The 24399-nt window shown below is 40.6% G+C and overlaps 1 protein-coding gene and 1 long non-coding RNA gene across 2 annotated transcripts in view; both read left to right on the top strand.

Moving 5' to 3' along the window:
- Positions 1-19418: 19418 nt before the first annotated feature.
- LOC141372899 (uncharacterized) lies at positions 19419-22559 on the top strand. The gene is made up of 3 exons (XR_012378418.1): positions 19419-19540; positions 22027-22192; positions 22505-22559. It is a non-coding gene; the product is annotated as an uncharacterized lncRNA (long non-coding RNA).
- A 1296-nt stretch (positions 22560-23855) lies between these two features.
- LOC112813989 (coiled-coil domain-containing protein 162-like) overlaps positions 23856-24399 on the top strand; it is a 60626-nt gene continuing 60082 nt past the window's right edge. Inside the window, 1 exon segment of the mRNA XM_073894256.1 lies at positions 23856-23904. Coding sequence (XP_073750357.1) covers positions 23856-23904 — 49 coding nt within the window.

The following is a 24399-nucleotide window of genomic DNA, read 5'->3' on the forward strand; positions in this document are numbered from 1 at the left end:
GTATTTTTTATTTTTTAATTAATTAATTTTTTTGAAGATTTTATTTACTTGAGAGAGAGTCAGAGAAAACATGAGCAGGGGGAGGGACAGAGGGAGGGGGACAAGCAGACTCCCTGCTGAGTGTGGAGCCCACTTCAGGACTCAATCCCAGGACCCTGAGATCATGACCTGAGCCGAAGTCCGGCGCTTAACTGACTGAGTCACCAAGGCACCCCTGTGTGTTTATTTTTTTAAACATTAATCTAATCTTGGCAGTTTTAAAAGGCTGCCACTGAGCACGTTTGCTAGTTTATCAGAGCCAGCTCATCCTTTTCTGACCAGAAACCTGTTGGTGTCCAGCTACAGAGCAAATCAGGCCTGGAGGGTGCTTTCCGGGATGAAATGGTGCTTAGAGACCAGATTCAGTCCTGTGGCTGAGGAGCAAGGATCTCAGCTCATCCTGCAGTTTGATTCATATGTTTACATGTTAAATAAGTGGTGATCTGAAATCCTCAACTTCATCTCTTAATTTATAGCAGAAATTCCTAATATCTTTCACATTTTCTTCCTTTAGCTCTTATTCCATTCAGGAGTGGAAAATATGCAAGTGACCCTTGCATGCCAAGCAGCTCAGAAAAATGCCTTGATGGTGGCTGTCCAACAGGCATCCTTCTATCACACGCCCTGGTGGGACTGTCCTGCTGATGTGAAGGTCAGCCTATAAGATAGAGAAACCTGAGCCATGTTACCACTAGGACAGCTGATGCCAGGCTACCCATACCGCCCCTTCTTCCCTTTAGCCTGCCCCCTCTCTCCTCCCTTCTTTCCTTCCTCCCCTTCTCCCCTTCCTTCCTTCTCTTTCTTCCTTCTTTCCCTTCTCTTCTATCATTTTATCTTCCCTCCTTCCCTCCTTTCCTAATGTGAAGTCAACACATGACCAAATCCTTACTGGGTCTCTTAATTTTTAGTGATTTGTTAACCATTTTTTCTTTGTATGTAACTCTATAATATTGGCTAGCTAGAATCAGCCAGCAGAAAATATCATGTTCTTCCACCTCTACCCTTTGTAGATAAATAATTTTATTGTTTTCTGTTTTATTCTTCCTGCATTTCTTTTTGCAAAAGTAAACGGAGACATTTGTCCCTTCTTTTTTCTGCAAAAGTTTACACATAACGTATAACACTTTCCCCCTCAGATTTCTTTGGTTGTTATTGAGATATAATTCACATAACATAAAATTTACCCCTTTAAAGTATATAATTCACAAGATCTTGTAACCATCACCACTATCTAATTCCAGATCATTTTCATCACTTTCAAAGGAAATCTTGTACCCATTAGCGGTCACTCCCCATTCCACCCCCTTCCCTCAGCCCCTAACAAACAGTAATCTACTTTCTGGCTCTATAGATTTGCCTATTCTGGACATTTCACATAAATGGGATCATTCAACAAATGGCCTTTTGTATCTGGATTTTTTCACTTAGCATGTTTTCAAGTTTCGTCCATGTTGTAGCATGTATCAGTACTTCATTCCTTTTTATTGGTGAGTATTATTTCATTATATAGATAGACCACATTTTGCTTATCCATTCATCAGCTGGCAGTTATTGGGTTGTTTTACATTTTGGCTATTATGAATAATGCTGCTATGAACATTCATGTGCAGGTTTTTGCAAGGACATATGTTTGTTTGTTTTTTTTAAAGATTTTATTTTTTGACAGAGAGAGAGCGAGAGAGGGAACACAAGCAGGGGGAGTGGGAGAGGGAGAAGCAGGCTCCCTGCCAAGCAGGGAGCCCAATGCGGGGCTCAATCCCAGGACCATGGGATCATGACCTGAGCTGAAGGCAGATGCTTGATGACTGAGCCACCCAGGCACCCAAGGACATATGTTTTGAGTTTTGCTAACCCTTGTTAATGTCTCTTTTTTATTTTAGTCCTCCTATTAGGAGTAAAATGGTATCTTATTGTAGTTTTGATTTGCATTCTCTAATTATTAATGACATTGAACATCTTTTCATGTGCTTATTGGCCATTTATATGTCTTCATTAGAGAAATTTCTATTCAAATTCTTTGCCCTTTATATAAAATAAAATTTGCCATTTCATTATTTAATTATGAGTTATTTATGTATTCTGAATACAAGTATCAGTATATGTATAATTATCAAGTATATGATTTGCAAATATTTTCTCCCATTCTGAGGGTCATCTTCTCACTTTCTTAAAGGTATCCTTTGGCCAGAAGGTTTTCATTTTGTTGAGTCCAATTCATCTAGTCTTTCTTTTGTCATTAATTCTTTTGGTGTCATATTTAAGAAATCATTGCTGAATCCAAAGTCACAAAGATCTACTCCTCTGTTTTCTTCTGAGAGTTTTGTTTTAGCACTTGCATTTAGGTCTATGTCCATTTATGGTTAATTTTTTTTTTAAAGTCATTTTTTTTTAAAGATTTTATTTATTTATTCATGAGAGACAGAGGGAGAGAAAGAGAGAGAAGCAGAGGGAGAAGCAGGCTCCCAAGGAGCAGGGAGCCCGATGCGGGACTAGATCCCAGGACCCCGGGATCATGACCTGAGCTGAAGGCAGATGCTTAACCATCTGAGCCACCCAGGCGCCCCATTTATGGTTAATTTTTATGTGTAGTATGAAGAAAGGGTCTAACCTCATTCTTTGGCATGTGGTGTGCTGTCCCAGCACCATTTGTTGAAAAAAATCCATCTATCCCCATTGAATTGTCTTGACACGTTTGTCAAAAATCAATTGACCATGAATGTAAGAGTGTATTTCCTGACCCTGAATTCTATTCCATTGTTCTATATGTCTATTATTTTTATGTTAATACCCCTGCTGTTTTGATTACTGTAGACTTGTGTTAAGTTTTGAAATTAAGAAGTACGAGTTCTCCAACTTTGTTCTTCTTTTTCAAGATTGCTTTAGCTATTTTGAGTCCCTTGCATTTTCATATGAATTTTAGGATCAGCTTGTCAATTTCTGTACACACACACACACACACACACACACACACACACACACATACACAAAACAACATTTGAGATTTTGACAGGGATTGCATTGAATCTATAGATCAGTTTGGATACTATTGCCATCTTAATTCTTCTGATCCATGAACATGGATGTCTTTCTATTTATGTCTTTAATTTCTTTTAACAAACAGTATTTTGTAGTCTTCAGTGCACAAGTTCTATACTTCTTTTGTTAAATTAATTCCAAAATATTTTATTCTTTTTATTATGTTATTATAAATGGAATTGTTTTCTTAATTTCATTTTCAAGATGTTTATTGCTAATGTATAGAAATACAATTGATTTTTATATATTTATCTTGTATCCTGCCACCTTACTAGTTTATTAGTTTTAATAGTTTGCTTGTATGTATGTATTCCTTGGGATTTTTTTTTTTAAGATTTTATTTATTTGAGAAAGAGAGCACAGTCAGTGGGGGGAGGGACAGAGGGAGAGGTAGAAACAGACTCCCCACTAAGCAGGGAGACTGATACAGGGCTCAGTCCCAGGACCCTGAGATCATGACCTGAGCTGAAGGCAGATGCTTAACCGACTGAGCCACCCAGGCATTCCTCCTTAGGACTTTTTATACACAAGATCATGTCATCTGCAAATAGAAATACTTTCACTTCTTCCTTTCTAAGCTAGATGGCTTTTCTTTCATTTTCTTGCCTAATTGCCCTAACTAGACCTTCCAGTACAAGGCTGAATAGAAATGGCAAGAGTGGGTATTATTATCTTATTCCTGATCTTAGGGAGAAAGCTTTCAATCTTTTACCACTAATTATGATGTTAATTATGGGTTTTTCATAGATGCCTTTTATAGGTTGAGGACATTTCTCTCTATTCCTAGTTTGTTGAATGATTTTATCATGAAAGGGGTTTGGATTTTATTTACATATACTCTTTTGGACTTTGTTTTTTCACTTAACAGTATATCCTGAAAATCACTCCACATCAGTTCATAGAGATTTTCCCCCCACTTTTTTTAAGCAACAGTATAGTTCTCATGTGTATGTATGTTCACCAGTAAAATTAAACATGGTTTTAGGAAATCAACTTTCCAGGTGGCCTTTTAACACTAAGTCTTATAGATTCTATACAGCTCACCATATGTACCCCTTATCACATTTCTCAACCTCTATTTATCTATTTCTACTCTTCATGTTAATAGGAGAATCCAAATTTATGAGTATGGCAAGCATACTCATTCCTCGCTTCTACTGCCAAATAGTAATTCCCATAGAAATTAAATACTGAAGTAGAAAATAAGGATAGAGTGAGTTATATTGATTTTTTTAAATCTCAACCCCCCAAACCTTAATTTTTTTAAATCTCAACCCCCAAACCCCCCAAACCTTAATTACCTCCTATAAGTTAGGCTCATCAGATAATACTGAGGCACAATTCGTGCTCCTGAGGAACTTACAGACCAGGGTATATAAGGGGGACAGGCACACAAGTGGTTTAAGCACAAGGCATAAAAGAGGTTTAACAAGCTATAGAAGGAATTTAAAGAAAAGAAAGGTCACATCTGGGAAACTAGGAAGGGCAGCACAGAGAGGGGGCATTTGGGAAAACCTGAAGGATGAGCTTTTTGACAGGAAGAAAGAAGAGCTTTCAGATCACTCAGGCTTAGGAACCAGAAAGGGCAGATGGGTACTAGATAAAAATGAGGAGTCCAGCTTGACCACCACTGGTGATTTTCATACATAGTTGACATAAGGAATTCTTTATTCAAGTACTTTAATCTTATAAAGAATACTAATATATAAGACAGATACAAGTGGGTCTATTCTTGTTAAAATGGAGAGTGAGAGGATTGAGTCCCTAAGATCCATTCAAAAAGCAAATGTTGAAAGTCGCTGGATTGGAGCACAGGGCAGGAATAGGAAGACATTAGGGTTACATATATTTACATATATGTAATATATATGTATTATGTACATATATTTACATGTATATGAATGAATATGTAAATATATAGTAATATATGAATATCTAGTAATGTGTGTGAATATATAGAAATAATGTGTGAATGTGTGTGTGTTTATATGCTCTCCTACACGGGTGGGACAAGATGAGGACTGATGGTATAATAAGGAGGAATAAATGATAGAGACAACGAAAGGGAACAAGAGGAAATGAGGGAAGGGAGGAGGGACGGAAAGAGATGAGAGACAGGGAGAGAACAAAATTGTGCACTGCTATCAAACCAAAAGAGAGGAATGTTTCAGGAAGAAACGGAGTCACCAAAGAAGATGTACAGATGGTAAATAAGCACATAAAAAGGTGTTTAACACCTTTATAGTTATTAGAGTTGTTAGGGAATGCACATTAAAACCCCAGTGAGAAACTACTGCATACCCACTAAAATTTAAAGGACTGGTTAAAATTTAAGAGACTGACCATTTTGAGTGTTGGCAGGGATGTGGAAGATCTGGAACTCTCATATACTGCTGAAGGGAATGCAAAATGGTCAATCACTCTGGAAGACATTTTGACAGTTTCTTAAAAAGTTAAACATACACTTACCAGGATTCCGCTCCTAGGTATTTATCCAAGAGAAATGAAAACACATGTTCATACAGAAACATACACAGATGTTTATAGCAGCTTTATTTAAAATAGCCAAGACCTGGAAAGAACCCAAATGTCCCCCACCAAGGGAACAGATAAACAAATTGTGATATATCCATATAATGGAATACTACTCAGCAATACAAACAAATGAACTATTGAGATACACAACAATATGGATGAAGCCATACAAAAAAGAGTACATACTGCATGACTCCATTTATATAAAATTCTAGGAAATGCATTCTAATCTATAGTCAGAGAAAGCAGAGAACAGCGGGTTGCTTGAGAAAGGGGGCTGGTTGGATGGGATGGTCATTCTGATTGCAGTGATGATTTCATAGCTGTATACATATGCCGAAACTTATCTAATTGTACACTTTATGTGTTGTTTATTAAATGTCAGTTATATCTCAGTAAAGCTATTGTTTTTAAAAGAAGAGGAAAAAGGAATAAGAAGTTGAAAGCTGATAGAGTTAAATGTAGAGGGAAGAACCAGAAGAGCAGGGATTAGAATGAGGCCATTTGACATTCTCAAAAGCTCATTGCTGACTGAGGCAGCAGTTCTAAGGGGGCTGAAAGCAACACTTGCTTGAAAGCAGGGCTGTCAGAGTGAAGGAGTGAGAGGGTGATAGAAGGATAGAAGCAGTGTGCATTTATTGTTCCTGTGTCAGTCCACCTAGGCTGCCGCAACATAATACCATAGGAAGTTTTGCTTCCACATTCACTCCTCCGCCCTTTATCATTACCTGTTCATGGCAGCATATATAGCCTACCTCCATTGGTTAGGCTGAACCACAGTGGGTACCCCGCCTCAGTTTCTCAGACCTTGCAGCCATGAAGTCCATCAGCAGTGTTTCTTGAGAGGCCACTCTAGTCAGAACACACCAACTAGCTATCTTGTAGAATGGAGAATTTTTTTTCAGGGCAATTTAGGCAACTGCACTTTATTCTAGAAATAGTTACACTTACTGCCTCACCCCCATATTGTGCAAAATCTCTCTTCCCTTCCCTCTTGTACTCTGTCCTCTCCTCCCCTCTGTTACCCTTCTCCTCTCTCTCTTCCACTCCAACCCATCTGGACCCCACATACTCGGGCATTTTACGTGTATTTGCGGTCAGTTGTGACCGTGAGATCATTTTGCGGCCAGTACTACAGGACTTACAAATCCAACAAATTTAATTCACTTTGGTTTAAAACATTTTAGGAAATAACTTCAGATCTGAGAAATCATGATGGAATAGGTCCAGCCAGAAGAAGAAATTCCAGAATTGGGAATGGCATAGAGAACTTACTAACTTAGCCCCAACTCCAAAAGTGCCAGACACCCTTACTCATCCTTCAGAAAGACTCCAGCCTACTAAAAGGTACTACCCTAGGTGTTTGTTTAAAATAACAAAGGTGTCTGCTTTTAAGTCAGTTAATAACATAGACTGTGGGATTGAAGGATGTCTAAATTCCCAAAGTGACCAGCATGTGTTTAATTTTTAAGACCTTGTATGAAGACAGACAGAACACAAGGAAGAAGAATATGGGCCTCTCCAAATTTTCCATGTTTATCTTAGACTGAAAAGCATGGAACTGCCCCTCACTACTCTAACAAGGGTTTTACCAATGCTTAGAATAATAAGGTGCTGCATTATCAGAGAGCTAGAGCCTCTACAGAGAGATGGCTATAAATCAGGAATGTCCTATAATGTTCTGATCTCTCTACCATGACAGAGAAAGGGAGATATTTGTATTCTATAATAAATATTCTGAGTATTTCCAATGATAGTTTAATTTAATTCTGGCAAATTTAAAATGGAAAAAAAAACAAACAAGCAAAACTACTCTACTATCCAAGATGTCATCAGTCTGACATATGGCCAGAGTTCAAATACCCTAAGTTCACATTCCCAACATGTGGATGGAAGATTTAAGACCAATATGTCTAGTCAAGAGGACCCTTGCGTGGCTACTTCAGTCCAGGAACCCCTGCAGTAGAGGCCAGGGTAGGGACCTGGGTAGCATAAACACTGAGCCAGGCTCTGGAGTTCGGGACAGAGGAGGGACTGCTGGTACGTGCTCTAGGCACATGGGGACCACAAGAAGGGTGGTGACACATCAGCATCCCTAGTGAATATAATCAGAAACATCTGAAGAAGATGAGAACCATGGAGACAGAGCCACCTGCTCTCCTTTTGCAATGCCTAATACTCAGCCCCAGGTTTCCTGTCCTCCAGGGAGCTCTTGTGTTGTCTTCTTATTATATGTACACTTACTTCCTGCCTTAGGCTCAGATGTCTGTCTTCACTTGTCAGGGCTCCGGAGGCTTTTGTGTCTATTCAACTAGAAAAGGTGGGGCTGCGGGAGACACGATGCTGACACCTTCCTCCTCAGGAAACAAACCATGGCCGACAGAATGAAGAGCCTTGTGAGTTTAGTGAGAAGGGCTCTCTAAAGCTCTCATTATCTTTTACATTTGAGCAAATAAAAATTCTTAACTTGTAATCTGTTGCTTTCAGCCTATTTGGATAGGACTATTGAAAATATAAAGAACGTAAAAGGGAATTCAATAAGAAATAGAAAGGAAGTAATTCAAGCTAATTGCAGTCTAGTTTTTAAAATATGCACATTTTTTCCAAGACCACATTTTATTTTGTCACTTTCTAAACGGAACTAGTTTTAGCACCTGCTCTGGAACATTAGCCCACTCTTGAGTGACCCACAGATGTTCAGGGGATTTAGACAAGGTGAGCAAGGGCTCTTACTACCTAATTCATGTGTTATCTGATTATCCAGATATTAATGACGTGTTTCTATTTAAGGATTTTATACTAGCCTAATCTGTTGGAAAATACAAAATTCAAGCCTTTAAGCAGTTTGAAGTATTGCTTAATTTTGTGAATAAGGTTTCATTATTCATTAATTTTTTGAGGAGGAAGTCACTAGACTAATGTATATTTCTTTGGGAGAGAAATCATAGGTTTACAATCTCTAGGCTTCTTCCCTATCCATGACTGAAAAGGAAAGACTTAAATTTCCCTTAATCCAGTTCTACAAATGGGATGTGAGGGAGGCCAAACTTCTAGACTACTGCTGAGCAATAATGGAGGCAGAGGACTCCTTTTAATAAGTAATTGAAATATTCAATTACCTTTTTTACTACTATATTAAAAAAATATTGACCAAATGAAAAATTTTATAGCTCATTAACTGCACTTCAGGATTATCCAGTGCCTATCAGATTAGAAGACACAGGACTCCTAGGTCATAGACAAAGAACTTTATGACTCACAGCAGAGCAAGTGACATGACTTTTATGTTTGTATCAGTTTTCTTTGCCTCCCAAGTCCCAAGAGGGCAACAGAGAGGAGCCTAGATGTATGCAGTGGGTTTTTGTCCCAGTCAAATGACACTGAGCTTAAGGAATCTACCTCTTTTTGTGGCAAGCTTGCTATTTTTCCTGGAAGGAGACATTACCCATCCCTCAAGGTTGCTCTTTGCACACAGAACCCTGAGAAATGGCCCAAGTAAAGAGTGGTCAGGGCTTTGCATTCTTGGCATACTCAGCAAGGTGTGCAGGAATGGGAGAGAACCATGGAGGAGTATTTCTCAGCAAGTTGGCCTTCAGAAAGAATATCTCAACTCTGCGGCCTTTTCCTACTTTAAGTTTGATAAGTTTGTATACATTTACTAGGATGGAGAGTTTTTATAGCCAACCATCTAATAGAAGAACTATCATTCTCTTTTATTACAGGATGAAATTGGTAAAGTCAAGAGAGACGTTATAGTTGAATATTGTCAGAAGTAAGTATGGTATATGTGAACAACATATGCTAATTTCTCTGCCTCTGAATTCAATAAACTGCAGTGTTATGTAGAAATCCAGACAATGAGTCAGGTGGTTTTCTTAATTATTTATTTATTGTTTTCTACCAAACATTTATTTATTTACATATTTTAATTTAAATTAAATTAACTAACATATAGTATATTACTAGTTTCAGAGGTAGAGTTCAGTGATTCATCAGTCTTATATAATACCCAGTGCTCATTACATCACATGCCCTCCTTAATGTCTATCACCCAGTTACTCCATCCCCCACCCCTCTCCCCTCCAGCAACCCTCAGTTTGTTCCCTACTATTAAGAGTCTCTTATGGGGGGTGCCTGGGTGGCTCAGTCAATCAAGCATCTGCCTTTGGCTCAGGTCATTATCCCAGAGTCCTGGGATAGAACCCCGCATCGGGCTCCCTGCTCAATGGGGAGCCTGCTTCTCCCTCTGTGCACTCCCTCATCTCTCTCTCTCAGATAAATAAATAAAATCTTTTTAAAAAGAAGAGTCTCTTATGGTTTGTCTCCCTCTCTGATTTTATCTTGTTTTATTTTTTCCTCCCTTCCCCTATGATCCTCTGTTTTTTTTCTTAAATTCCACATATCAGTGAGATCATATGATAATTATCTTTCTCTGATTGACTTATTTCACTTAGCATAATACCCTCTAGTTCCATCCATGTCATTGCAAATGGTAAGATTTCTTTTTTTTTTTTTTGATGGCTGAGTCATAGTCCATTGTATATATATATATATATACCACATCTTCTTTATCCATTCATTTGTTGATGGACATCGGGCTCTTCCCATAGTTTTGCTATTGTGGACATTGCTGCTGTAAACATTGGGGTGCAGGTGCCCCTTCGGATCACTAGGTGGTTTGTTTTTAAATAAACACAATTCTCTTGGATAAAACCAAACCAAACTATTCTCTGACACTTAGAAGTGAAGGATGGGAGGTGCTTTGAAGAGGTTCATGCCTCTGCCTTCAGGCAATGGCAACCTGACCCAGATAGAACTTTCTTCTTGATGAGGTCCTCTATTATCTTTGAAAGATCTTTTAGGGAAGTAGATCCTTCTGAGAAGGAATGGGATGGAATAACTTTGATTCACTTTGTGGACACCATCTCTTCTGACTTTTCAGGTTCAACAGCCGTGTCTCACTATGCTCTTTGTGGTCAGATTATGGCATACTGCAATAGCCTGAGAGCCCTGGTGGAAGATTTCCCTACCATCAGGGACACCTTTTTCATGGTGGGCCAACCAAAAGAAAAGAAAGGGTTGAGAGACTCCAAGGAGAGCCTCAAGGCTGACCCCAGGTGTGTAATTTCCTTTAGAGCTTTTTACTCCCCCTCCATACCCTACTCCTCCCAGGGAAGAGGGAGGAGGCATGTTAAATTTGGTATGGGAATCTTTCTTTCTTTCTTTTTTTTTTTTAAGATTTTATTTATTTATTCATGAGAGACAGAGAGAGAGAGAAAGAGAAGCAGAGGGAGAAGCAGGCTTCCCACCGAGCAGGGAGCCCGATGCAGGACTCGATCCCAGGACCCTGGGATCATGACCTGAGCCGAAGGCAGACGCTTAACCAACTGAGCCACCCAGGTACCCTGGAAATCTTGCTTTCTTTACTGCATTTGACCTTGATCTTCTGGTTCAGAAGGGCAAAAGAAAGAGCTAACACTCTAAGAATAACACTATCTTTGTATTTGAACCCAGAAGAGGTTCTTTGTGAGCTGTTTCACTGCTTTTTTAATCTATGCAGTTTTGTTTTCTCCTGGAGAGTCCAGAGATTTCCATCAGTCACACCCTTTTACATAAGCCGGCATCTAAAATAAGCAAACAAATAAGTAAACTTGATCTTGAGCTGTCCTGACTTCAAATATTTTACTCAATGGAGCAGAAGAAATAAGAAACACACACACACACACACACACACACACACACACACACACATTGATATACCAGTGCCTTAGATAAATCTGTCCTTCTGTATTTCTCTGGCGGAGGAAAAAAAATACATGTAGAGTGATATTAAGTGATAAGAGCAGAGCTGCTTCCATATTTCCTTATCATGCCTTATCTAGTTTCCCAATGTTCTTAACTCAACCTGCCTGGAGTTCACTTACCTAGTTGGAGGAGTTAGTATACCTGTGCAGTCAGCGACCACGTTTCCTTTAAAAAAAAAGAAAGAAAGAAAGAAAGAAGGGATGTTACACAGTTCTGCAGTCTCCAAGGGGGAGCAAAAACATCCTGCAGGGTGAGCTTACTTTCCTCCTAAGGTACAGAGCTTAGTGTTGAGTAATAGTAATACTCAAGAAATATGATCATAGAACAGATAGATGAAAGTGAATTGAAAGACCATATGTATCAGACCACTCATTCACTCACTTATTCATTCATGCATTATTCAACCAGCATTTATTTAGTGCTTACTTAATATCAGGCACTTTGCTATGTGCTGGAGTTACAAAGGTAAATAAGCCACTGACTCTGGCAGTAAATTCAGTCCAGTGGGGGAAAGCTCTGTAAACAAAAAAGTAACTTCAAAGATTTTAAAGATAACCTGCTAGAGTTATGTGAAATGTTCTGTGAGGACACAAAAGAGGGAGTGTTAACTGTAGCCTATGGCCTAAGGGAGAAATTCAAAGAGGAGGTGACAGGTAAGTTGGAGCTCACCAAAAAAAAATGGGGATGATAGAACAGGCTAGAGAAATCTGGAGAATGAAAAACACTTGGGTTTGTAAGCCCTTGACTAACTGATAGCTGACTACCAAAATAATGACCAGTCCTACCTTGATACTTTTATAGGTACCCAGTTTGTGGATACCAGTGTCTGTCTCATGAGCTCAGCCAGTACATTCACTTGGGGAGACTTCCAATGGAAGAATGCATTTGAAGGAAGGGCAGGGCAAATACACCTCAGTAGACTATTTTGCTGAAGGGTTTGACTGTACACCTGTTGCCCAATGAGGCTGAAGTGTATCTTTCTCTCCTATGAAACATCACAGGATAATCCTCTAAGACTTCTTTCATTATCTCATCTACCCACTAGCCAAGTCAACCATTTATAAGCCCTATCTATATTTGGGATCAAATTTTTAAAATAGTTTCCAGAAGTCTAACCACATGTCACTACATTTGTGTTTAGGATAAAATGTATTCAGGAAGTCTGTTTTTATTTCTGATCTGTTTTTATTTGAAGCACCCAAATAAGGAGGTCAGGAAGTAGAAAGAAAAAGAAAAAGAATGTATCTAACTTACAGGTCTTGCTCTATTCCTGTATTGTTTATTGTAGATGACTGTGTGTTTCCTAAAGATCAAAAGAAACCATCATTTTGGTTTGAAGGGGGATGAGCCTAGAGCCCTAAATCATCTGGTCAGTTATTGTGTGATGATTTCACGGCAGGACTTTAGTCAATAAAAGTGTGAGTAAAGTAAGTGCTCACCCAGAGCCCAAGTCATAGAGTTAGACAGTGGATGAGCAGTGACTGATAAAGATTCAGTACTTTTCGACTATACCTGTCTCCTACTTCCGAAACTCTCTAGATTTCAACATGTCCCTTTTAATACACTACAGAGAATGGAACAATAGAGAAATGAACTTCTGTCTTACGTGGAAGTTTAAAAAAGTATTGTATAAGATTATTTTTAACTCCAAAGTCTGTGATTCCATGTACTGAGTATTAATAAAAATGAACATCAGCCACAAGGAGGTAGAATGGAACGAGTCATGGCCTTGGTGTTAGAATATTTGGACTTTACCCAGCTCAATTATAACTTGCTCTGAGGTTTCAGGCTAATCACTTCTCTTCAGTCTCTGAACCTCAACTCTTCATCTGATGAGTGAGGAAATTAAAGCAGCTCTCTGAAGTTAAACATACTAAGATTTTTAGTGCTAGGATATCTAGAGTTTGATTCCAAGGAATGGAACTGCTGAGGAAAGACTTCCTGGAAAGGGGCCATTTAAGAGTTTTCATGAAATGATAGATGAGAATCACCCCCAGGACAAGTTTAACTAGAGATGAAGGGACAGAGTGGGGGAATGATGAGGGTCATGGAGGAGAGAAGTCCTCACTCACCTCATTCTTAAAATATGGAGTTGGGTTAGGTTGAAGATAAAAAATAAGTTTCCTTTAAATGTCAATTCTAACAATTAATGCCCTGCTGAGGATTCTGAGCCATTCCAAGCTTATGAGAGTGTTGTAATTGATTGACAATGTCTGTCATGGCCAAGGACAGGGGCAAGGTGGCCTCCCTGTTTGTGTTTGCCCTCCCTTGACCAGAAGAGCCCCATGAATTCTGTAAGTTTAAAATCCTAAGATGCTATTTAATCCTCTAAAGGCTGTAATGTACTGTGTTTAGTTTTAACAGAGACCGCGTTATCCTCAAACCAAAGTCTCTATAGAAGAGGAGCCAAGGGGAGTTCTCCCAAGAAGGATGCCCCTTAGGCCTTCTTGCTTTTCATGGCTCCAGAGGAGACTAGAATCTGGAGACTGGGTTGATGCTTGGCCACATTCCAAGAGCAGTGGTGTCAGCTGATTGAGGAGTGAAGAAAGGAGAGAGAGGATATTCACATTAATCAAACCCTTACAATGTGACAGGTAGAGCCACCACGATCCCATCTGGTGCTTTACGCACATTAAAAGAAGGTACTCTTTCCTCTGGGTAGGTGTAGCCCCGTGCCAGGGTGCAGAGCTTGGCAAGTAAAACATAGGCTGGATCTCAGCCACTGCTGGCTGCCTTAGGGCACAACCTGAACAGCAGTACATGGTAACTTTGGTGCCAAGTGCTGTACAGCAATGGATAGACATGGTCCTTGACCTTCATGCAAGGGGAAAAAGGTAATTTTTTAAAAAAGATTTTATTTATTTATTTGAGAGAGAGAGTGAGAGAACGAGAGAGTGTGTGAGGGGAGGGGCAGAGAAAGAAGCAGATTCTCTGCTGACCAGGGATCCTGACGTGGGGCTCCATCTCAGGACCCTGAGATCATGACCTGAGCTGAAGGCAGATGCTTAACCAACTGAGCCACCCAGGCACCCTGGGAAAATAGGTAATTACAGTACATTGTGATAAAGAGTAAAATATAATAAGAGTATAATAAAAGCACCCACCAGGAAATGTTAAGTATTATCTAAAGAATTGGGGAGGTGGGGATGGGGAGCAAGGCAGGCTGCAGGGAAAAGGGAATGCTTAACCTGGGACTTAAAGGATGGTTAGTGTTTCAGGTAGACCAGGAAAAGAACTTCAGTTCAAGCTGGGAGACTCACAGTTACAATGACACAGAGATGTGAGATAGCACGTGAACTCCTGAGTGGCTCCTACCCAGGGTATGTGAGGATGAGCAATGGAAAGTGGAACATACAGAATGATAGGCAAGATCCAGAAGTCTGGCATTTGCCCTTCAACAGCAGGAAAAGGGGGAGTAAGATGATTGTTTGGGATCTCATTTAGGAAGCTACTGAAACTGTACAGATAGGAGATATTTAGGAGGTGAAATCAGTTGGCCAGGTGCTGGATTTAATGGGAGGCTAAAGAAAAAGGAGGAATCTAGGGTTTCACCCAGAGTCTCTGGCTTGGGTAGATAAAAAGATGGTAGTGCAATTATTGTTTAATTGGTATAGAGTTTCCATTTTGGAAGATGGAAAAAAGTTCTGGAGATGATGGTGATGACAGTTGCACAACAATGTGAAAGTACTTAATGCCACTGAAATGTACCCTTAAAAACGGTTCCAATGAGGGGCACCTGGGTGGCTCAGATGGTTAAACGTCTGCCTTCAGCTCAGGTCATGATCCCAGGGTCCTGGGATGGAGCCCCTCATCGGGCTCCCTGCTCGGCGGGAAGCCTGCTTCTCCCCCTCTCACTCCCCCTGCTTGTGTTCCCTCTCTCGCTGTGTCTCTCTCTGTCAAATAAATAAATAAAATCTAAAAAAAATGGTTCCAATGATAAATATTGTTACGTATATTTACCACAATTTCTTTAAATGGGGAAAAATGGCAGTGCCATAAAAAGGAAGAAATGTAGAGAGGGAGATAATGAATCCCAGCTCAGAAGCCTCAGCGGTGAATTTCTTCCAATAACCTCCCATCAGGTCCCGGATTCTCCCTATTCTAGATGTTTGCTGCACTTTCAGATATGGTTGACCCTCGAACAACACAGCTTTGAATGTGCAGGTCCACTTATACATGGATATGTCTTTTATAGGTATGGTAGAGTAACTGTAAATGTGTTTTCTTTTCCTTATGATTTTCTTAATAACATTTTCTTTTCCCTAGCTTCTTTTATTATAAGAATACAGTGTATAATATATACAATATACAAAATAGGTGTTTATCGACTATTGATGTATCTGGCCCACAATAGGCTATTGGTAGTGAAGTTTTTGAGCAGTCAATAGTTATACACAGATTTTCAATTTTGAGGTGGGTCAGCACCCTCTGAACCCCTGTGTTGTTCAACGGCCAACTGTACTTCTTCCACCATGCTTCTATCATAAATCATGCTTGCACATCTAGCTGCCTCAGAAATGTAAGAGCCCTGAGGGCAGTGGCCATCTTCATTTCATATCCCAGGTGTGTACCTCTGCCTTTGACCTTGATTGAAGGGGAGGACGGGGGTGGGGGAAAGGGCCCACAGGAAGTAGGGGGAGTTCCAGCCAATGGCCTTTAATTCAATTTTGAAATAACAGACCGTGTCATCATCTACTGGCAGGAATTTGGTATGAGGCTGAAAGAAGTCTTGGAATTATTAGAAAAGGAAATGGGCATGAGAGCTATCAAAGGAAAGAATAAGGGTTGTCCCAGGGTGACACAGCTCAGGCTGGAAACCATTTACTCGTTCTTGCATCAATACAATTAGTGGTGTGATTTCCTCCAGCTGTGCTCAGCAACATGCAACTAGAAGCAGAAAGCATAATAGCTGGAGGGATCCAGAGTTGGGGTTTTGCTAGGTAGGTGAGTAGTGAATACAAGAAATCAGAGACTGGAAAGTTCTGGTGAGAGAGTAGTTCCTTTGCTTGACTGCTAGACCCAGTCTGGGCAGGGAAAGGAGGGAGGTCAGAATGGAACTGACAGATGGAAGGGGAGACTAGAGGGCTGGACGATGTCAAGGAGCATATTTTGTGGGGATAATGGAGGTTTACTGGGAGTGAATAAGTAAGAAAACTGGAATAAAAGGTTGGGATAGGAAAAGATGGGAAAGTGGGATGTTGAGTTTAAGTCTTTGGAGGTGACATGATCCCAGGTAATGATAAGGTCTGGAATGTGGCCCCAGAGTGGGTGGCTGAAGGGGAATGAAGATGAAGGGGGAATGATACTGACCAGGTCAAGGAACTGACAGGCTAGAGAGTTGATGGGCCATCCACAAGGAGGAGGGAGGAATCCTCCTTGCGGGACTGAGAACCAGGTTATACTCTTGTACTCTGCACCCAGAGCTTGCTGCTACTCTCTCTGTCCTTCCTCAGCAGATGGCTGCTCGCTGCAGGCAAGGGTGGAAATGGAAGGAAAGAATGGAAGAGAAATAGAGGGTAACACTTGGTAGAGGGCCCTGCGGCTCCGGGGATGTTTGTGCTTCTCCGAGGCCAAGGACTGGTTCAGTCACCCTGCTGCTGCCAGCCCCTTGGCCCTCAACCTCGTGTGCTCGGCTGCAGACCTGGTGACTTTTTATTGTTGATATCTGATGTTTCTTTGGGGCACCTTTGGACATTGTGAACTGAACAATAGAGATAAGACTGGATTACACTGGCTTTGATCTGCTCCAGGACAGGATCGTCTGACTTTGTGATTGCTGAAATAAAGAAATTCTCCAAACTAACACCATCCTTTGTTCCCAAGCTTCAAATTACCTGATTAAAACCCTGAGACTTAAAAGGTAGCTTTAAGGCCAGTGATTCACTTCACATAGATTTTTAATGATTCAAAAAGTCTCATACTCTGAGTGATATTGAAAACATACAGCCCTCAGTTAAAATGAATTACATTTTACTTTAATAAGTGGAAGGGTCATCTGAATCTCTCCCAGAGACCCAGAAACAATAACAAAAGTAAAAAAACAGCCCTGTGATTTCCAAAGTGCCTGCCAGAAGGTGAGAACCTCCCACCGAGAGTCCTTGCTGGGGACAACGGAAGTGGGCGTGAAAACCAGGTACACGTATGGGAGAATAGTGGGATGGGTAGGACCTGAAGAGTAAAGGAGAAGAGAGGCTCTAAAAGTGACTCCCTGATTTCTGGTTTGGGGCCTGGGGGTTGTGGCTCTTTTAACACAGGAGGAGGCACAGGATTGGGGTAGAAGAGGGTAAGGAGTTCAGTTCTGCCTTGTTTGGCTGAGATGCTCTGAAACCCTGTCAGCCAAGAGGAAGCAAGTTGGAAGTGTGGAGCTGTGGAGGGGACCAGGCATGCACAGGTGGATGCAGGTGTCACCGGTGAATGGATGGCATTTGCAGCCAGAAGAGTGGACACAACTGTCCAGGACTAGGGGCAGAGTGGGAAGAGCAGAGCAGAGGGCTGAGGTGGACCCCAGTTTCCCTGGACAGGGGTTGATGGGGGTTGCTCCACACCCATTGCACACCTCCTTCCACTGTCTGTCTGTCTGTCTGTGAGGCTTGCCTTGTCTAGCATAACCGAGATGGGTCTGAGGTGGTACTCGTCTCTGGCCTTGCCCTAGAACCCTCAATTCTAGGACATCCTCTCATTAGCGTGTTCAGGTTCCCAGTTGTTAACAAATAATCCCAAGGGTTCCTACCATGCCTCTCTACTGGGCCACAGGTGTCCCTTGCCCCCCACCCACTTTTGGCCACTTTGCTAGATACCCTCACCTTAGCATTCTAATAACAAACTTTGTATAGCACCTCATAGTTGATTAAATACTTTTCACATGCTTGGTACTCATTTTAAAAATTATTCCTTACATCAATTCTGTGAGTTAGGAATCATTATCCCCATTTTATGTATGAAAAGACTCAGATGGTAGTGCATCTAAGGCCACACAGCTGTGGGTGATGGAAGTTGGTCTCAAAATGGGGTCCTCTGATGCCAGAATCCACACCTGTTAACTGCACATAGCACCATTTTCACACCAGATGAACACAATTAGACTTAAAGGCATCAAACCATTCAAATGGAAAACAGTCCCCTCACCAACCCTCTGTTAGAGTGGCCACCTCATTCCTGAGATGACATAGAAACCAGGTCAAGATGCCACCTTCCCCCGGCGGGTATACAAGAAAGATCATGGGCTTCCATTGGTGTGAAGGTTAAAAACTCGCAAAACCCAACAAAATAATCTTTTAATGGTTTATCCATTTGTGGTAAAACCACAAAGAAAAACTTAACAGTGATGAATGTAAAATTCAGGATGGTGGTTTCTCCGAGGGCCACCAGGGAGGTGCACATCAGGCTTCCAAGGAGCCGGTGAGGGGCACCCGGGTGGCTCAGTCGGTTAAGCATCTGCCTTCTGCTCAGGTCAGGTCTGGGATCAAGTCCCACCCACATCGGGCTCCCTTCTCGCAGGCAACCTACTTCTCCCTTTCCTCGCTGTTTGTGTGCTCTCTAAAAAATAAAAATAAATAAATAAAAATAAATAAATCTCAGTTTCATCTCTTAGGAGCTGGGAAGGCAAACTCTCATAGGGCCTCAATTTCCTCATCTGTAAAACAACAGAACAAGTACATTCTAAGGACTTAAGAATTCAGTGAGAAAATACGTAACCCCAGAATGGTGCCAGCCACCTCACTCATGTCTTCTCTTTGCTTTTTTACCACACCTTTCCTGCCCTCCAAGCCCACTCCTTCCTCCAACACAGCTGAGGCTAAAAGCAGCCTCCCTGCTCCTCTCCGCAGTTATTTATAACCCGGGCCCCCTATGAGCGGCCTGAGAAGGAGACGTGCGGGCCAAGGCTTGGACGCCAGCCTCGGGCTCCTGTGTCACCACAGCCTGGGCTCTGGCGCTGTGGCCGCAGGGCGGTGCTATAAATAGTGCACATCGGGGCCGCCTCCTTTTTCCAAGAGAAATGCTGTGCCGACCCAAACTTTCTTATAATGCCGCAGGAGTTTTCAGCCGCGGCCTCGGTGTTTGCTGTCTGCTGATGGGAAAGTCTTCCTCAATTTATGGTTCCTACCACATCCTTCTGAAGTGCTGGGTATGTTCAAACCTCTGCCAGAAAAGGTTTGTATTTCTCTATGTGTGCCAGAATGAAAACTGGCTGGGACTTTTTTATGTCTCACGGTTAAGCATATCAATCACAGAGAACATCTCTTGTTTTTTTCCAGGGATATCTAGTACCTGAAATCTTCACACAGCTCCCAGTGTTTTTGCCTGCTTTATAATCCTTTCTCTTGGGCCTCATTATTTCCCTGAGTTCTGTTTCTCCCTAGTCACTAATGAACGCTAATTTGAGCTTCCCGCATTCCTTATTAATCCTCAATTTCCTCCCACACCCTTCACGAAAATCCCACTCTGTTGCCCCGAAGCTAATGACAGGTCGAGATCACAATCCTAGTAATCAGCCTGTTTTTTGAGGGGTTGCTCTGTGTACCTAACTTACTGTTAGAGGATAATATTGATAAACATGAAAAAAAGAAGTAGATCTAGAAATACACAGAGTACTCAAATAAGTATTTTTTAAGTAAAGTGCAGTGCTGAAAAATGGCCATTTGGGAACATTCTGACTTTTCTTTAACAACCTAGGTTTCTTACCCTTTTTTTCCTCTGCCCAGTTTTATTGAGATGTAACTAATAAGGAAATTGTATGTACTTGAAGTGTACAACATGATCTAACATATGTGTACATTGTGAAATGATTACCCCAATTAAGTTAATTAACATATCTATCCCCTCACCTACTTACCTTCTTTTGCTTGTGGTGAGAACACTTATCGACTCTCCTAGCAAATTCCAAGTATGCAATACATTATTATTAACTATAGGCACCATGCTGTACATTAGATGCTCAGAATTTATTCATCTGAGAACTGAAAATGTGTACCCTTTGACCAATGTTTATCCATTTCCCACCCCTTGGTAACCACCTTTCTATGAGTTCAACATTTTGTTTTTTTAGATTCCACATATGAATGAGATTGTACAGTATGTGTCTTTTCCTATCCGGCTATTTTACTTAGTATAATATTCTCCAGGTTCATCCATGTTGTTGCAAATGGCAGGATTTTCTTTTTTTAATGTCTGAATAGTATTCCTCTGTGTGTGTGTTTCAATTTTTTTTTATCAATTTATCCATCCACTGGACACTTTGATTGTTTCCATAGCTTGGCTATTATGAGTAATGCTGCAATAGACGTGAGAGTGTATATAATCTCTTTGAGATACTGATTTTGGATATGTACCCGGGAATGGATTAAATGGTAGTTCTACATGCAAAAGAATGAAACTGGACCCCTATCTTTCACCTCTCATAAAAATTAAGTTGAAGTGGATTAGAGACTAAATGTAACACTGGAAACTGCAAAACTCTTGGAGGAAAATGGGAAAATCTCCTTGACATTGGTCTTGGTGATGATTTTTTGTATATAATATGAAAAGTATAGGCAACAAAAGCAAAAATAAATAAATGGGACAACATCAAACTAAAAAGCTTCTGCTCAACAAAGGAAACAATCAACAAAATGAAAAGGCAACTTAGAGAATGGGAGAAATATTTGCAAACCACATATCTGATAAGGGGGTAATACCTAAAATATGTAAGGAACTCCTGCAACTCAACAACAACAATAAAATCTGATTTTAAAATGGGCAAGGGTCATGAATAGACATTTTTCCAAAGAAGACAACCAGATGGCCAACAGGTACATGAAAAGATCCTCAACATCACTAATCCTCAGAGAGAGGCAAATTCAAAACCACAACGAGAGAGCACCCCATGCCTGTTAGGATGACTATTGTCAAAACAACAAGAGACAGCCGGTGTTGGCAAGGATGTGGAGAAAAGGGAACCTTTGCGCACTGTGGATGGGAATGTAAGTTGGTGCAGCCATTATGGAAAACAGTATGGAGTTTCCTCAAATAATTAAAAATAGAACTTTCTCTCACTGAAGAATTTTAGGAGTTTTAAAATATGTATTATATATTTTATAATTATTAATTATAAAAATAATTATATATTATATATATAAATACTACCTTCTTTAAGTTGGATCGTAATTTTCCACTTTTCCTTCACTTGAACGTTAATAGTTAAGATCCAGGGTTTGATTTTTTTTAGTTGTGTGTTTAAACTACATTGATAAATACCTATGTTTTGCTTACAGGTATTCCCTCACAGCAATGGTGTCTGAATATGGGTTCCTGCTAGGAGTTTATCTGTGACCCTTGTAATCTATCAGTGGTCATACAAACACATTTTGCTGTGTTTCTGGTCACCAATGTCTTTAAGCAAAGAGAAACACATTGCTTTAAATCCCTCACTCCAGGAGTTACCTTGTCCAAAGGCATATAACCTGGTTGATGAATGGGTTTGTTGTTCTGTTTTTTAGATATTATCCTGTATTGTATTGTGAAAATGTTTAATATTCTTGTTTAAAGATATTATCCCTAATCAATGCTCATATATTTTTATGTGTCTCTTAGAAACGTCTTAAAATGTATTTTTTCTGTTGATTTTACCCACAGGCAGCTTTTCGAGGCTTACAGCTAACTCTACAGCTGTTAACCCCTCTCCATGACATTGTGGCCTACCTTTTCAGTTTTGCTAAACTTGGAAATTGTCCAACATGCTTTGAATTTCCTCTAAGTGCTAACCCCCTGAAAGGTGACTGGGGAGGAACTGAGGGCATTGGTAAGTGATTAGAGGTGATTCAGATCACCTTCAGGATTCACTTCAAATTCTATGAAGCTCTTTTCTTTCCCCAACTTCACTGAAGTATAATTGGCAAATAAAATTGTAAGCTATTTAAAGAGTACAAAGTGATGGTTTGATATACACATACATCATGAAAAGATTCCCCCATCTAGTTAATTAATATGAAGCTCTTAATACTTGGAAAGATAGAACTAAAATATTTTTTTTCATAAATGACAGTGAGAAGAAGGGCAAAGGGCAAAACCTCATGATATACTGTCTCCAAACTAATTAATTCCACATTTACAGGTTAAACCACAAAGTAAAGCAAGCCAGGAATGGGCCAGCCTGGATTTTTACCCTGTATCTGCCACTTGGTTCCTGGAAGCTGGACACTTTACTCTCTGGGTCTCTCTCTCCATCTATAAAATGGGGGTGATAACACCTGTTTCAGGGAGATGTTCTGTGGATTAAAATCTATGTAAAATTTCTACAAGAATGTACATGCCCTTCTACATGCTAGTTTTCTTTCATCCCCTTTCTGGCCTTTGTGAGCTAATATGTCAAGGTCAGAGCCAAGCATTTATTGTCAAGAATTTTTTGCAGACAGTCTTCTGTTAGCTAACAGCAGCCTGATAGTCCTGAAGTAAGAATGATTGAGACTTTAGTTTTATCCTAATCCATAAACCCTAAATAAGCACTGAGTTCTAAGATAAATGCACAAGGTAAATTAAAGACTGAAATGCTTAGTAAGCTGGGTTGATCAAAAGTAGGGAAACTGATCTTGTTATTTTAATAACTTAACTCGCAGCCAAATTATGTCACTAGTTATGTAAATATTAATTAACCACAATATATTATAACAGAGTAGCCAAGGATTTTAAAGGATGAGAAGAGCCAATGGAATGAGATAATAATATGCCTATTTAAAACTAGCAGTCTTCAAACAAATGTATAATACTCTGAGTCTGTTCCTCTCTGGCCAGCGCATAAAGAAAAGGTGTTTGTGGGAGACCCTGACTTGTTTGCTGGTAGATTTGCAGGGTGCTACTGAGCACTGAAGGAATCTGTAAACGTTCAAATGGGAGACCTAAGGAAGGGTATGAGTGGTGATCCTGGAGGAAGGTTGATGCCTGTCTCTGAGGAAAGGCAGCATGAAGAAAGGATAGACTGGGGCTGACTCAGCAGAAAACACAGAATTGTCAACAAACTAATGACATTTCAAAACTACTAGCGTGTCTTCAATGTAAGAATCAAGAGAGTAGAGAAGTTCCAAAGCATACTTAGGGCCTTTTACTAATTCCGGGACTGTTACATAAGGGGTTTACTCAGAAAATAAGCTAAGATACTCTTACGGGAGCTGCTGGATTTGGGGAGGGTGCGGGGGCTGGGCTTTATATGAGGGACAGGAGAAAGGGTGGCATGGGAAGAATGCCCTCCCTGCCCTTGAGACAGGGAGACAGAAGCCGAGATAGAGCCAGAGCCATCTTTCCCAAGGAAGACCCTGCATAGGAACTCCTCCAGCATCTGGGAGGGCAGAGCCTGCAGGGAAGGTGATCTGGGGGTACTTGTCCTCCCTTGAATCAATGGAGAAAACTAGAGGGATGGTCTTGGCAAGACAGGAAAAGGACACTGGCAAAGGCAACAGGCCAGACTGCACATGGCCAGTCCAGAGACGGGTGAACCTACCAGTGTGACACTGAGCAACAGTAGGATATGAGGCCAAATTGTTGAGGACCTAGAATTCAGGATGAAGGAAATCAGTTTCTTACTATTTATATGCTTCTGAACCAGAAACCACTGAAATATGTGGGGCCCAGGCTTTCCAAGGTGTGCAATTAGAGGCATGCACCGTGTCATGTTGCCAGCGAAAACATTTGTGCTCCAGGGAGAATGTGCAAAGTTTTGCATACTCTGCTCTGCTGAAAATAGATAAAGAGCAAACTGAACTAAAAAAAAAAAAAAGAAAGAAAGAAAAATCCCACTCTAAGATAATCATCTTTTTTAAAAAGCCTCAGTTGCTCAGTTCCTGGCCTCCTTCCCAGAAGGAGGCAAGGAGAAGTCAGGTGAACGGAGGAGATGAGTCTGTTCATATCTTCTCCCAACTCTTCTCAGCTATTGCCAAGCTATTTGGAGTTAGAGAAAATGACTTTTGTGGGCTTATAGGCTTTAAAATATTTTTTAAGGGGACACTCCACATTTCA

The sequence above is a fragment of the Callorhinus ursinus genome, unplaced genomic scaffold (genome assembly GCF_003265705.2).
Source record: "Callorhinus ursinus isolate GAN/ISIS: 27379988/994484 unplaced genomic scaffold, GSC_fseal_2.0 scaffold6, whole genome shotgun sequence".
Classification (NCBI taxonomy): domain Eukaryota; kingdom Metazoa; phylum Chordata; class Mammalia; order Carnivora; family Otariidae; genus Callorhinus; species Callorhinus ursinus.